The sequence below is a fragment of the Bombus flavifrons genome, chromosome 10, assembly GCF_040668555.2.
Source record: "Bombus flavifrons isolate JBK064 chromosome 10, iyBomFlav1_principal, whole genome shotgun sequence".
Lineage (NCBI taxonomy): Eukaryota > Metazoa > Arthropoda > Insecta > Hymenoptera > Apidae > Bombus > Bombus flavifrons.
Genome location: NC_138451.1, coordinates 14,291,917 through 14,308,125, shown reverse-complemented (window position 1 = coordinate 14,308,125; position 16,209 = coordinate 14,291,917). Strand labels below are relative to the sequence as shown.

Genomic DNA, 16,209 nt, shown 5'->3' with positions numbered 1-16,209 from the left:
CGACAATTCTGACGTTTACGTTGGATAGAACGTCGCGTTACAGATCACGCTGTAAGTTTTTTCCGTCGAAAGAGCTTAAGCGTAACGTTACAAAATATACGCACGTACGAAAACCGTACCGTACAGTACATGTAACGACGGGTATATGTGTACGCGAGCTTTAGCAGGAACGTTCGTTTATTTCGTTGGAAAAAATACGCATATTTATTTTAACCAAACAATGTGTTGTTTGCTTTAAAACGCAGTATATTTTCTCTTTTTTTATTTTTATTTCCCGTCGCCGATATTTCGCGTATTTTCTCACCAGCTGGGAATTTAATGAAAAGGAATTTTCTACGGCGAAGAGGTCTGTCAGAGACGAGGAAACCCTCTCGTCTGTTTCCACTTTACGGGTAAGACTTGAAACGTCTGGCAAGATCTTCTTAACAATGTGAATAGTCTTGGAATTCTCGATGGTCTTTGTGCGGACGACGTCATTCGCCGTTATGAAAATAACGGCACTAGAAACGTAAAGGTCGCTACTTTCGTAGCTACCGTCGACGGGGAATTATATTGGAAATAGTTCCGAGGCAGCTATGCGGTGCCGGAAACCCTGCAGGGCCATGTCGAAACTTTCCCAGCAATACTGACATAGTTGACAGACTGCGGTATGTCGGCACAATAACAGCATATTATTTATTCAGGTTGATTCGTCGCGCTGGCAGGAAAGTTTCAATGGAAATACGAATAAATAATACGATGGTCGCGCGATGATTCCCAATAAAATGGATTCCCCTCCTTCTCCTGCACCCTGCCCTCTCTCGTTGATTTTTTCGCTACTCTCGATGACACGAAAGCAACGGAAATAACGAAAGAGATTGACAAAACGAAGCTGTTTTCAACATCGGTGGAAAACATTTCACGGGATGCTGATAAATGTAAACGCGTCGGTGACGTTTGCTAAATTGTATAGTAAATAAATATTTCTCGCGAATATTTTGATGCGTCGAATACGGATGGACGAAACCGAACGAACACTTTTTTCGCATGAATTATTCATACGATAATACGATAGAAGCCATTTTTAAATCGTTCTCATCCGTGAAAATACATTTATGCCGAATCCTAAACATATGGCTTTATCCGGTCAAAATTCTCACCTTTGGATCGACAAATTCACCAGCTAACGATATTTCCAGATTTTTATTCAATTTTTGTTCTCACAGCTCGCCTCCTTTCGATAACTATGCCACAGTCGACCTAGGTCGAATATCCAGAGCGAGCTATAATCTCGAATACGTAGTTCTCAGACTCGTTTGAATAAACACACAAAGTTTACTTTGAAGATCGTCAAGCTCGTTCGTTCGATGGTAAAAACGCTAATTCTAGAAATCGTTAACGATAAAGAAGGCACGAACGGAAATGTGTTTGAGAGAAAGATAAGAACGAATGCGATTAGTCGAGGCTCCAGCTAATCGTATCCGTTGATTCGACGCGATGTTTTCCTTTTCTACCGGCGAGGCTATTACCGGTAACGATCTCGAAGCAAATTTACGACTCATTTGCTAAAAACGACCTGTCTCCGCAGAATCTTTCTACAAATCACGCGCGTGGTAGACTGATTTAAGTGGCAAGGCTCTTCGGCCGATTTGACAATAAGATCGAAGGAGAGATTCGAAAGAAGGATAGTTACCTTCGAAGACCAGCTCCCATTACGGTTATTACTCGTCGTCCAGAGTAACAAGAACCTGGTAGATTGCCTCAAATCACCGACTGCGATCCGCCTAGCAATCAAGCTACCCCGTTTTTCTTCGTCGTGTCGATTCGAGCCTTCGTCTATAACTTAAACCACCTCCCGTTTCTTCCTCTCTTCTCTCTCCTCTCTTCTCTCTCCTCTCTTCGCTCCGTACCCGAAATCCATTATCGATCGTCACTCGTATAACGAACATTAAATCGATGATTACGCTAACGAGACGTTCATGCGAGACGTTTACCCATCGCCTAATGCTTTAGAATCTACAAATCGGTTTGCAGTCGCAGGCGGAGGCGAGGGCAGGAAGCAACGGCCTATTTTACCATTTTAATATTTAATTTGCTAAAATATCGTTCGTAACGTCGTTGAAGAAGTCAACAAGAACTACTTGTATTCTTCTCGTTCCGAAGCCAACTTCCGCGTAGATTAAAAATAAAGTTTGTTTTTGCTTGGTAACGTGAAATAAACCAGCGACGCTTCCGCCGCCGTAAAATATTATTTTTATGCGAGTGGTTCCTTCTCGGAAACGAGCGAAGTAAATACCGTCGTACGAACTGTAAATTGAAAACCAAGCGGAGCAATTTCAACCAAGTTCCATCCTTCGCGTACGCACAGCCTTTTCACCTACACGCGCGTTCTTCTCTCTCCGGACCACTTTATCTCTGTTTTTCTTTCTTTTTTTTCTTTTTTTTTTTTTTTTTTTGACCTTTCCTAGTTTTTAAACTGTGCTTGAAAGCACGAAAAGCGAGTGCCGTATCGTATTTACACAGGCACTGGCTGCTGACAGTCGAGCGACCGGGGGAAAGAGCAGTAGCCATTGTGCTCCAGTGGGTCACACGTGGAATAGCCATGGCGGCGGGTGGAGAACAAACAACTATATGCGAACTTACTCGATTAAGGACGATTGAAACGAACCCGTTTTACCGAGCCTTCTGAGCGTGGTGCGCATTGTGTCCGGTTTTACGTGCCGCACAAACGCCGTAAATCAACGTTCGAGTTACACCGAATGAAGCGTGAGAATAAACTTTGTCGTATTTACCGAATAAATCTAAAAGCGTTCGTCGCGTTGGAGAAAAGTCTCGATGATCGTTACCGTGTGTTGATTTCGACGCCAATCTTTCGACTCGCAAAATACAGAAATATTTCTATCCCTTTCTTCCTTGGAATCTCTTAGTTACGAAGATCGCGCGAACATCGTTCGAAATTTAGTTCGTGAAATATACTCGACATGGAAGTAATAAAAATCGATGACGCGAGCGAACGCTTCGCAACGTTCCTACGTTAAATATCAACGTCGTTATTCTGCCAAATGATATTTCGAATCGCGTGGTTTCGCGTTGAGGTTTTACCTGGAGGCTTTGCAGCCTCAAATCAGACGTAATCAAACCGAATCGGTATTCGGTTGTGCGATCGGGACATCTTACCGGCAATCGGGTTTACGAGCCCTGTACAGACACGATTGACTACGCTGATCAAAGCACGTCTGCGTTTGATAGATGCCAGCCGCGCGGTGCGAGCGTAATTCAATTCGACAGAGTTGGACGTGAGCTGTTCAATGGACATAAACTGTGTGCAAACCTGTGATTAATGTTCTCTCTATTCTTACTGTTGTCACCTTGTCAACCTATAAATAATATCATTTTCATATTCAAGGGACCTATTCAACCGGGATGTGTACCAGAGATTGGTCGCGTAACAATAGTCAATTGGATCGGTCGGTGTACACAGAACGTGTAAGAAGGTGGTACGGAAAGGTAGGGATACGTGGACGGCATAGGAAAAATGCGCAGGACCATGGTTACGGTGATAAATCACCGTCGATCTTACTCGGGAGATCCTTTCAAAGTTCTTGTTAGCGAAACGTCGCTCTTCCGTGATACCGTGCAAAGGGGTCGTAGAAACGGTTCCAAGAGGTTAGCTATGGCAAAGATTCTATCTCGACAACGAGATGCAGTTCTTCGTACGCAACAAAACATTACAAGATTCAGGTGACGCTACGGTAATCCTACTTGACTAACATGAGCCAAGTGACGTAGCAATGTTTCGCAGCTGGAAGAAAAATTGCAGGCAACACAACGCGCCGTTGGTTCTCGGTTTTCCTCGGAAAAAGACGCGACCGGTCGTCCATACGACCAAGCACTTTCGATAATTAAAGTGCCGTGTTAGTGCCATCCACTGGCGGCACCCCTCGACGGGGAAGGTTAAACGGCTGGCTCTAATACCTTGCCTCGATTGTCCTAACAACTTCACCTCTATTTATTCTCGCGAGTTTACCGAAGCCACGACCGAGTGGAAATGCATCGGTCTGGAAACCACGGAATTCGTTTGGAAATTCAACAGCGCGCAACCGATCAAGATTCAACTTTGCAAGAACGTTTCCCCTCGATATAATACCGTTACCGTAATTTTCAAGCCGGCCAATCGATAATAGACCGATTAAACTCTTCTTTCGTCGAACGATTAATCGACGAAAGTCAGTTTCTTTATAAGCTGTTCTTTGATCTTGCGTTTAAAGTGGTTTCTTGCGTACTTTCAACGGCATCGTATAACTTAATTAGACTCTGTTCTTTCTTTTAAGGTATTTTCGGAAAACAAACGTCCCACGTCGACGAATCTGTCCTCAATAATATATGTCAACGATAAATGTTTTTCACAGTGGTTATCGATGGATATAGATTTCCATGCATTTTATACACCTCCAGGTGTAGACGTTTACCGGCTAGGATCGCTTCTTATGTGACCTGGTGGATTTTGCTTAACGTATATGGGTAATGTCGGTAGGATCGAAAGCGTTAGAATCGAACTAGTAAATACACCTACGTATCTATTAATCGAGAATATAGAAATCTCGTAGTAAACGGTGTACGATCGCTATTTATTTGTTTCTTTGGCCATGGAAGGTGCAACGCCTCGAATAGTAGAAAACGGAATGAATGCGAGCCATTATTCGGCATAACGACATTTTGGAATGGGATAAAAAGTTTTCCAATGAAAACTAGTTGGAAGTTATTACTTGACAAAATTACCGCGTCTCGTTGCGGCGCTTGGGTGGTGTGGAATCGGGAGCGAGCATGTTTCACCGATGAGCAGCAACAGCGGCAACAGCTCCGTCGCTGCAGCCTCCAGGTGTGCCGTTCTAACGCGCCTTTCGAAACTTAACTCGGCGAATTGTGTTATTCAAATTTGCTCCCCTTTCTGGTCGCGTCGCTATTTTTCAACGTGTTTCGCGATATCGTTTGATGCAGTGAAACTGTAGCAAGGCGGTACGAAAATCGCTTCCCCTTTTTCCTCTTTCGAATTGCGAAACCTGCTACGAAAACAAACGACTCTTTGCTTCGCATTATTCCGCCTGGCTATTTAAACCGCCGGTAATTGCTCGGGGTGAATGGAAAGAGAGGGATAGAAGGGTGGTCAGGAAGGAACGAGAAAGAGGGAGAAAGGAGGCAATTTAACGAAACGCTGGTTTTAAAGAGCGAACGCCAAGGGAAGGGGATGAAATACGGATAAAATCGAAAGAGAAAAAAATTAATTCATTAATAGAATGCGTTCGTCCATTATGCTGCCGATCGTACGAATGGTCGTGAACGTGGGCCTGTGGCCGGAGATCGGTGAGAGAGAGAGAGAGAGAGAGAGAGAGAGAGAGAGCGTCGTGCCAGTCGCTGTTTACACGCACGCAGACTCCGAACGTTTCATTTTCTCAGGATTAAGTAACCACCGTGGTCGTTACCTACATGCGCGGTCCGCTATTAACGGTTTAATTAGCGTAAGTTTTCATTTGTAGGATTACAACGCAGCAAACTTTTGCTTGGTGGCGGAAGAGTGGAAAGGAAGGCTGGTCGGTGGGTGGTAAGAGCGGAGGAAAAAGAGAATCACTGGTTAAGGGGAGGAAAGAGCGAACGATCGTTTTTCACCGCAAACGTGGCTTATTATTGCATTTTCGCGGATTATGTCAAAGCCTCTAGTAATTTGCCGCTTACCTTTACCGTGGAAAATCGGAAGAACGTCGTTATTTAACTCGTCGTTCGAAGATTTTAAACATCGGTTCGCAACTATTTGCTAATCCTTGTAGAAAGATCAATTGATGCGTTTTCACAGTCGTTTATAATCAATTAGTCGTTTGTAATTAATCGTAGTTGGAAAGAAAAAATCCACGAAACGAAGGAAGACCCGTTGCTTTCGATCGAGGCACATTTTGTAGCGATAACGGAGTGAAAAGTACAACTATCTCGACGATTTTCCGAGAGTAATGAGTCTCTTATTTCGTTACGTTGCCACTCGTTGCTTCGTCCTAGCTACGTAAAATTTGTTCGGGTAAGACTGTCACGTTCAGTAGGTCCAACAGACGTGCCCGTGACACCAAACTCGAGTGGATTGGTCCACGGGTCAGACACCGGAGAGAAACGAGGTGTAGCAAAAGGAAAGGGTGCCCTGTGTGCTCCCCACTCGAACTATTTATTCCGGCACAAATCGCATTACCAACTTCAACTGCAAAATTGACTTCGTCCAACTTTTACGACGCCTTCGCCTTTACGCCCCTTCGACGCCACCCGCACGGTCAGAACTTCAACTTGTACGAGGGTTTACCAAACTCAGTTTAAGAAGAAGAAGAAGAAGAACTGTTTCAACCGGAGAGAGACGCATCTTGCGGGTCTTTCTCCCTTCCGCTGTCGATATAAAATCGTACGATGCGAGAGCTTCTGCTAGAATGGCAGTTCGGAAGTTCGAACCGTCGGGAATAACGAACGGTATCGCCGTAAATTGTTCTACCTTTCTTTTCCTTTTCTTTTTCGATTAATCCTGTACGAGAAATGTGACTGGCATACGTCTTTGAGGATACAACGACTCGATGCCGTTGCCGATGAAACTTATATGTCACAAAATTGTGAATTTATTTTACGTACGATGTTATAAAGATCCAAAGTTACTTAGTTAACTACCACTACTATACATAGAAATATATATTAAAAGGACGTAGTTCAAATATCTATAAAACCTAATACATACAGATGCATTCTCTTTAAAAAGTTTTATTTTTACTCGTAGTTTTTGCTTCGGCAAGAACTTTGTACAAGAACTTCGAAGAAAATGAAGTTCACCATCTTACCTGCCGCAAAACCCATTATGTAAAATGTTCTTTCGTGTGTAAAACGCTTAAATTTACAAAAGTTCTTTTGGTTGAAGAAATTTCGCTGAAATGTGATATATGGTATGAAATTATCTGCTTTAATTAACACTTTGAATAGAATGATTTAGACAACGATAATATGATACTCGAGTACCACATTTTTGAAATAGGTCTTTGATGGAATGACATTTCTAGACAAGTTCTAGACAGGTTCTTCGATAATTAGACAGTTTCGATAGGATATGCGACGCAAAAACCGGTAAAAGTTAGTAACTTACTGCGTAATTCAAATTCATAACGGAAAACGTTCGAATCTTATTTATTCTCATAAAAAGACATATTATATCAAAGGACACGTGTACCAAACTTAAATGCAATTTATATTTCTGACGAACGTACATCGAGAATCAATTACATTTTTTCTACATCTCGCTGAATGAGAAATTTTTACCACAATTTGTGCAACGTAACGGCAAAGAATCTTTATTGGATATTTAAATCAGTGGAAGTGAATAGAAAGAGAGAGCGAAAGAGAAAACTACGCTATTCCTACTCTTATGAAATTCTGAGAGTGACTATACTTCTATGAATTCTTCGTACACGCTAAACCTTCATTGACGTTCAACGATTCCGCGATACTTATCACGATATTCATCTCTACGCGCATTTCCTATAATAAAATTTTTCTACAACTTCGGATAAAAGATTCTATCACTAGCTCAATCTTTATTAGCAGAATTTACGAAAGATTATTGTTTCCTTATTAAGTTCTCGTTCCGTATTGAAGAGTTGTTTTGGACGGATTAATTCGCATAAGTAGCTTCCAGTGTACTCATTGCCCTGTGCGCGTATACCTATGTATTTGTCCTCATTCAGCGTTTCTTATTTCTCGTTAACTTCGTAGAGAGCGGGCCGTTTCACTTTTAACAAGGAAGTGCGTACTCTGCAATGTTTAATGCATCATTCATGTCTCGTTAACTGGGAAATTGAGTAATACTTTCCTGAATTCTTAATACCACATTGTTAATATTAGTATATGCTATTCTTTTATTTCGTAATTATTATTACGATGCATTATCTTAAAGTATTATAACATATTATACCATATTTCTTCTGTAAATTAAATGCAATTTTTCTATATCGCGAGAACAATTGCTAGAAAATTACATCAACAATCGTGCTTATAATACCACTTGAACATGAAGTATAAATTATGATTCAGAAGTGAAGATCTCGAGTATAAAGTCATGTCCATTTGAATGATTAAAACAGGTTTATTTATAGATTAATCTAAAACAAGAATTCCTTCTGGAAATGTATCTTTATGGTACGAATATAACTGATACTCGTTGTACACTTTGCATTAGAATTGAAATTAACCACCCATTTGTCTTCTGGTTCTGCTTAATCGTGACTAGCTGGATGATTTATGATTTCCACTTCTCCTTAGCAAACACAGTTGTGCTGGCCAGATGTGGCGAAGGGTGTAAAGCGATTCAGAGTCGAAATCGAGAAGGGTTGGTGGAAAAAATTAGGTGCTGTCTGCCATGAAAAGCGTGGAGATTACGAGCGTATTGCGTGATTCGTACTTACGTACGTAACAGTTGGAAAACAGTTCTGACGTGCCAAGGTTTTCATTATCCGCGAAACGCAAGATCGACCAATCTTACATTGTCGTTTTTCTTTTTTTATGTAGTACTTCATGGATATCTATATTAAAGGTTTGTTGCAAGTAAAACGCAATGCTCGGATCGATGATAATAATACATATTATCCGCGATATAAAAATAGTTCGCAGCGTACCCAATAATTTGGTGAAAATAACACTGTGCAAATACAAATTAAGCGATCCGCTCGCGACACTGATCGACGCAGTGATATTTAGATATACGATCTAACAAAGTTTTGCGAAATATCCTTTTTACATTCGTTTTAAATGGGTTAATTCAACGAGAGTTAAAATATTTTACGCGTCTTAAAATTAGAGAAAGGCGATTCTCATTTTTACTTTCACCGTTTATTATTATTTTTCGTATTATTTCGTTTCGAGTATCCATATACTTAGTTAAATATACGTGTGATTTTAATCCCTCGATTTCAAGTATACCTGCGGTGTATTTGCATTCGTTGACGTTGCTTTTGTAGGTTGAGCTGCTGATTAAGAAATTACAACCTAGAACGGTGTTAAAGAAACGAAGGAACTTTTCTTAATCCTGTAGTTTGTGGGTTCGCAATCGATTTGCCGAACGCCAAGATGTATTCGAACACGAACGTTTTTAATAACCTTCGCCACGCTCGCAAATTTACATGAAAATAGTTGAAGCTCTATTTCAGGTGAGCGTGTACCGCTTCCAAATAGCTGATCCAGTTTCGAATCACGCAGTAGCTAATGCGTTCATGACCACATTCGGTGAGCATTCGTTATTGACGTTCCGACGCGCACACTGCCGACGGTTCTGATAGCTCGTGTTTGTATTCATCGGGAAATACAGAAAAGCCACGAAAGTAAAGCGCATCCGTAGAATCACTATTTTCACGGTAATTAAATCGATTTAGCACAAAAACGTGGATTTCCAAAGATCAGCTTATCGATGTGCAAATTTATCGTCAAATTTCATATGCTTTACTTTTACTTTTATAACAACTTTACACAAAACTCTCTGAGATGCTTTCTGTCCGAATTTTAGAGATAACAAGGTTAAATGTCGACTGATTGACTGACAAACTGAGATGTATTCTGGTCGAGAAGTCGAGAGCTGTAATTTAGACGATAGCAAGTAAGAATATGGTGTGTGACGACGATATTTATAAGAAAATATTGATGAGTACTGACCGTTCTCCACCAACGGTTACTCGAGCGTGGAGTAAGGATAAACCCGGTTTTCCCGTGTTTTATCGCAATGAGCGACAACCCTAAGAAACTTCCCGACTTTCAAAATGTTCGTAACAATGGACCGTAAAAAATGCTAAATTTGATGGCGGTTAGGATTATTACAGGCCTGAATCGATATGTCTTGACAGCTGGTGGCCATCTTGATCCAGAGATGGATTATGATTTATGATAACGTTACGAGCGTAACAGTTGTTATTATTTGTAATTACTGATTTTGTTTGTCATCTGACCTTGAGATAGCCTTTTCTTTGTACCGATTGCATTTATTTTAATAGTAACTAAAATATTTTATCGGCCGGTCAAATTGACCACCCGCGATAAACAAGGCAGAACACAATTTCTTCTTAGAAAAGGAAAAAGCAAACTAAAAGTAAATACCGAAAAATATGTTGTATGCGTGTTTTAGGAAAATTCAGAAATTATGAAGCGATATGGTAACGTTTAAATATGGTTAAATTTGTGTAGAAGTTTGAAAGCGGTCAATTTGAGCGGCACTGGTAGGTTTAGCGTCAAGCAACTTTCGATCCGCTGAACCAACATAGCGTCTTGAAATATTTAATAATTGGTTATGCAGAGTATCTTAAAAGAAATATGCAACGTATGATTTAACGTTATGCTTGTTATACTTGTTAGTATTAAGAATCTCTTAACCGCAAGATCGACTTCTTGATTTTGTGGTATAGCAAGTACCTATGCAGAGAGCAACGACCTTGCGCCTACTAATAAGACTGCATATGTAATACCTCTTATTCACTTTCTATTATCTAGTAATATATCCAGATAGTCCGGATCGTAAGCCGCGTTAAACAGTCTCGTAATATTCAGTTCAAGGTTAACCACGCCATCAAGCCGTATGAACAGGGAAAGTAACTGGTTTCGATGGTAGTAATGCCACTGTCAAGAATATGTCTGCGCTGCTCTGCGAGGCAGTGTACTTTGGATCGCGAAACCGATCGAAGCCACGAACATTCTAGTCTACGAGTTTCCGAGTGGAGCATACGTTGTTCATATGTCACGACGAAGGCTTCAGTTTCTTGTGTAATTCGCGATGGTTCGATCGTTGAGTTTTATCTTGATTCTTGGGTTCTTGTATCGTGCAACAGGCGAGGGACTAGAAGTTGCTTTTCAATGGAAATATTTGGATTGGACCTGGCCGAATGTTCATTTGACGGGAAGAAATCAGACGCTGGGTAACGCGTTTACCCAGGACGTGGACATCGATAGATATGGTCGTGTGTTCGTAACAAGTCCTCAGTGGTTGGATGGTGTACCGATTAGCTTGTCGTTGGTAACGACTGCCTCTGGTTTCGGTGGTCCTTTACTGATCCCGTATCCCGATTGGACCTGGCACACGCCATACAGTTGTGACAGCATAATATCTGTGTATAGGTTGGCGGTAAATATCACGATAAGTGTAATTGCTGCAAAGGTTTTCAGGTTTACCAGTGAAATGGTATTTTAATAAATTCAGACGAAAATTCTTCGAACGAACAACTCTTGGTAGAAGCCTTTACTTCTCTCAAGATTGTCCGTTGAGTTATTGTGTACGCTAAAATAATTCAAACAGCTCTTGTTACGATAAATTTATTAATACCTTTATTTAAATTTCGTAGAGATATGGGGTGGCATATAAAGATTTCTAAGCAACTAAATTTAGTAACGTCTACGTTTGATAATTATATGGAAAATCACAAGATAGATGCATAGAAATTTTTGTATGGCATTGTAACTCCACTAAGTGATACGAGATCACTGATTACAAGTAGAGCGTTAAAAATTTGGCAATTCGCGAGGATAATTGAAAAATTTGCATAAATTACCTATAAATGAACGCGTTTAAAATATTCTACGATTAAAAGTTATACACGACGTTTAACATTCTTCTATAAATATTTCATAATCGGATGATAAATGCAATAAAACGTTTATTTCACGTGTATAACGGAGATGTGTCTTTTCCTGCGTAATCTTTCAAATCATAAAAGATCGTAAAAGAGATCAAAAGATCGTACACACGCATAAATATTAAATGAAAATATGTAGGTATATCGTTATGTTAATGTAGACGTGAAAATAGTAAACGTGTAGCAAATTTATACGTTGGAATATTCGACTACGGGAATTACTTTCTTTTTATTTTATAATTTTATTAATACGATTTTAAGATATGCTTGCCATTAGAATTACTCGCAACTTAACGCGTTAAAAGTCGTGGAAGATTATATTAAAGGTAGCAACGAAATCATTGTACAGATAGACGAATGCAATCGTTTGTGGGTTGTGGATACTGGTCGCATCGGAGGAAATGCTGTTTGTCCTTCGAAAATATTGATCTTCGATCTTGCGAACGATCAGTTGGTCCATAAATACGTGGTTCCGGGTGATCAAGTGCTGTACGGGAAGGCAGCATTAGTTACGCCAATCGTCGATGTCGGAAAAACATGTTTCGATACTTATCTGTACGTGGCGGATGTGGATCAAAATGGCCTACTGATTTATGACTTATATCACGATTATTCATGGCGAGTAAACAACACGCGTGGCAATGCTTTTGGCCCGGATGACGATGCCATGAACATTACGATCGCTGGAGAATCGTTCGATTTAACGGATGGTACTCTCGGAATGTCATTGTCACCAATTGGATTTTTCGACAAAAGGTATCGATTTTATTATTCGTGTTCTAGAACAAGTTTCACAAACATTTAAAGTAATCTCGGAAAATGAATCCTATTAAAACACTATGCAATATATTCTATTCCTTAACTGAACGTGAGTTGATCGAAGAACGAGAAAAATAGGAATATACAGATAAATGAAAGTCGATGAAAAATTGTCAAAAATTATGTCCGATGCTTGTTTTACATTCAACGGAAATTCGTCACACGTTATACAATTTCCAGGTACCTTTACTTCAATTCGTTGGCCAGCTATCGACAAAAGTTTACGAATACCTACTCTTTAAAGGAAAGTAAATACAGCGAACCAATAGTGTTCGAATCGAACTATAAGCGAGCAAGCCAAGCGGGTGTTCAAGCAACGTCGCGAAGAGGCGTAATATTTTTCCAATTAGTCCAATTAACGGCAGTCGCTTGTTGGAACATTGAGAAACCATTTACACCGGAAAACGTCGTGGTAATTGCTCAAGATGAGGAGACGCTGCAGTACGTGAGTGGCATTAAAGTAATTAGAAACAGACGGGGCGAAGAAGAGTTGTGGTTCAACACAAACAGGTTACAAAAGACGATAAACATGACCCTGAAACCTACTGAAACGAATTTCCGTATAATCAGAGGGAAAGTCGACGATATTATCAGAGGGACGAATTGCGAGCCTTCTGGCATAAAACACAGATTTCCGGATACCAACTTCTGGCACCGGATATGAATCGAATAAATTGCATTATCCCAATCAAATTCAATTCACCAGATCCTACCTATGTATCCTTTCGTATGATCGCAAAATCATACGAGCGATAAAGTGTACTTCTCATCTGTAATGTAACTTAATCACAAATAGGGAACATATAAGTAAAATTTTTATTCGAACAAGACAATTTGTTTCTCTCGCGTGTATACATTATGTGACAGTGACGTATTTATATACTCTCTTATACAATTATCGACCAATTAATACGTATCGTAAAGTTTTTTTTTTTTTATATAAAATATACTTTCAGAATCTGACAACTGTCGATTGTTTCGCATAAGCGAGACAGCTGCTTTTGTTAACTTTTCGATAATGATCACTTTTTTTTCGTCAAAGATCAGGAACGTCTAGACACCGGGGATTATTCAACTAGCTCGAAGAGAGAGTAAGCCACGAGTGTAGGAGAGGGATTCTGCGAATGACAGTTAGTGTGTAGCAATTTAGTTAACCGTTTCATCGCTGCCTTTTGAGATGTAACGAGGCCTGTCCATGACAGAGCGTCACTAGAAAGCTGAATGTTTCGATAGTATAGTCAGCTGGTCGCGGCACGAGCGCAACGCGACGGAGACAGAGAGGTGTGCGGTGAGTGATACGGCCGCAAGTTTTTCTGGACAAGAAAATCGATACGATGCCTTTTTCTCGGCGGCGCGGCGAATTCAGGAAGTTTTATCAGCCTTTTGGGTATCACAAGCCCGAAGCAGGAGACGGAGGCGCAAAAGGCGGAGGGAGGAGGAGATTGGTTGAGATAAATGCGCATTCACGAGGAATTGTTCGCGTTACTGCCGCGGCACCCTTGGGATACCAATAGGGCGCGCAATGCCGGGAAATTCGTGTCACCTACTTCTCTTTCTACGGCGCAGTTCGGCGTGTGACTAATGGCGGCATATTCATGGCACAGCTTCGCCTCTCTAGCTCCCCTCAACACTACCCGATCCCACACCCCTTGCGAAGCTCTGGCAGTTAACCTCAGACAACCCCTTCGTCGCGATAATATATGGCTGCCCTTAAATTTTCGTTCCCCTTCGATTCCTCCCTTTCCGACCCCGGCATCGGCCTACTCCGACACGTATGGTGGAAAACCTGCACCTTCGCTCGCTTTGCCGTTGATAACCGATCTAGCTCGACCCCGAGGCCGTCCCAGAAAGAACGTTCGCGTCGAAAACGTTTGCGAAACTCCTTTTTTTATCTTTCCTCGATTTCGTTAATAAATGACGCTGCAAAACGCCTGACTTATGATAACCTTCGTAAAAACACAATACGCCTCCCGATCTCTTCGTAACGTCCCTTTTACGTGTTCGTATAAAGCAGAGGAAATCTATATCGTGGCTCGATAAGTTCATCGCGATATCGAGGTATTATAAAATATCGAGACTCGAGCTAAAAAGAGAGGTATAACGTTGGCATCGAACGATCCATGCAAGAGCACGTTTTCACGATCAAACTCGTTATCTTAAGGGTAAGACGTGGAATTACTTAAGAGGCGATAGGCGTTTGACGGTAAAGTCTGGCCGCGAACGCGTCTACGGTGCACGGAGAAAAGGACTCAAATCGTTTTACGAGGGTAGTTTTAAAACAAGTTTACGAGAGTACCGCGGAATTTCGAAATAAATTTACATCAGTTTTACTACCCCTAATATACATAACTACCAGTGTTTGGCACTGATACTCACGCGTACACTCCAATCACTGTTAGTGTGACCACGACTACCGGTCGCTAGACAGTCTGGGATCGAGTTTCTAGGAAAGAAAAGGATGCCACGCTTTAGAATCTCTTTACGACCAATACGGTGAACTCGTGTACCGTTTATTTCTCGGAAAAAAGAAACGAAGAAACGATCGCGAAAAGCGCGAAAAGAATTTATTGGCACGTAATGCCGGGGAAGTGCTAACCGGTGAACGATCGCATGTTGTTACATAAAAATTTCATCGCGAGCAATTAGAGAATTCACTGAGGTAAGGTCCACTTTCTTGCAAAGGAATGTTTTCAAATTAAATGAAAAAGAACACGGAAGAGGTGCATAGCCGGGCGCTAAACGTATCGCACGTCGGGAATGAAATTTTAAACTTTAATCGCGAAATTAACCGCGTATTTCATGGTCACAGCTTTTCCGTCGGCCAAGGTAAATTACTTTGTTTTTCTCTGAATTCTCCGCTGCTTCTTGCGTTTCGAACGAACAAGCCACACATATCGCACCGAAGAAAAGTCAAGCTGAGAAGCGGTGGAGCCATTCACGTCCGAGCACAGGCACGAAGCACGGGCACTCGCGTTCTTTCACGCAGCCGTTGAGCGAACGAACATACGAACGAACGAACGAAGTCACGTGGTATCCGCTTGTAATTCGAAGGAACGTTGGGTTTCTGCGGCGATGGAACGTCGGGAGAATTTCGGGCATCTCTGGTGTCTTTATTAAGGGAGCTCATCTATAATTCACCGAGCGGCCTAGACGGCTTGACAGTGCTGGACTCACCGTTCGCATAAACACACGGCATCCCGTACAGAAGCCCATGCATGCCAGTGTGTGGCACGCATTGCGGTTGTCAGCTCTAGTCAACGTGTAATTTACTATCCTGTCTCCGTTCGATGCAGATGCGCCCGTTGCTCGGAACCTGGACCACCAAATACTGTCTACTAGGCTGGACGTTGCGTCGGCGCTAACGGCTACGAGGACGCGAACATTGCTTCTGCACTGCTGTTGCCGTATTGCCGTTGTTACCGTCGCTAGTTACGATCCAAGTGGACGATACGGCTAGCCCAGGCACCACTGACCATTCAGAACCAGGTCACCGCAAGATCCCCATAAACCAACTGCTACATCCTGCTCACTATTTCGTCATTAACTCAAACCGAAGTTTGCTCCTCCGACTATCGTCGCAGTCGCTACCCGATTGCAAACAATTTCAACGTCGGAATCGTTACATCTTCGTTTACCCTCCAGTCCTCTTTATAGTTTTCATACGAGCAACGATGTAACGAGATCGTAAATTAAATTATCGAGCCTCTTAAGGTTTAAGTCCGTATAGAACTGTAAA

The 16,209-nt window shown here is 41.5% G+C and overlaps 2 protein-coding genes across 3 annotated transcripts in view; both read left to right on the top strand.

Moving 5' to 3' along the window:
• bru3 (CUGBP Elav-like family member bruno 3) overlaps positions 1-16,209 on the top strand; it is a 561,536-nt gene that overhangs the window by 137,036 nt on the left and 408,291 nt on the right. The gene's annotated exons all lie outside the window — the stretch shown is intronic.
• LOC138184131 (dopaminechrome tautomerase) lies at positions 10,665-13,306 on the top strand. Its single transcript, XM_069121822.1, has 3 exons — positions 10,665-11,146; positions 12,004-12,410; positions 12,654-13,306. The coding sequence occupies exons 1-3, from the start codon at positions 10,799-10,801 to the stop codon at positions 13,135-13,137; spliced, it is 1,239 nt and encodes a 412-aa protein (XP_068977923.1). The 5' UTR covers positions 10,665-10,798; the 3' UTR covers positions 13,138-13,306.

Bases quoted from the DNA above. Each gene is read 5' to 3' on its own strand.
- LOC138184131 (XM_069121822.1), top strand. From the start codon at position 10,799: ATGGTTCGATCGTTGAGTTTTATCTTGATTCTTGGGTTCTTGTATCGT. The intron at 11,147-12,003 runs GTAAATATCACG...ATCATTGTACAG, and splicing joins TATCTGTGTATAGGTTGGCG to ATAGACGAATGCAATCGTTT. The intron at 12,411-12,653 runs GTATCGATTTTA...TACAATTTCCAG, and splicing joins ATTGGATTTTTCGACAAAAG to GTACCTTTACTTCAATTCGT.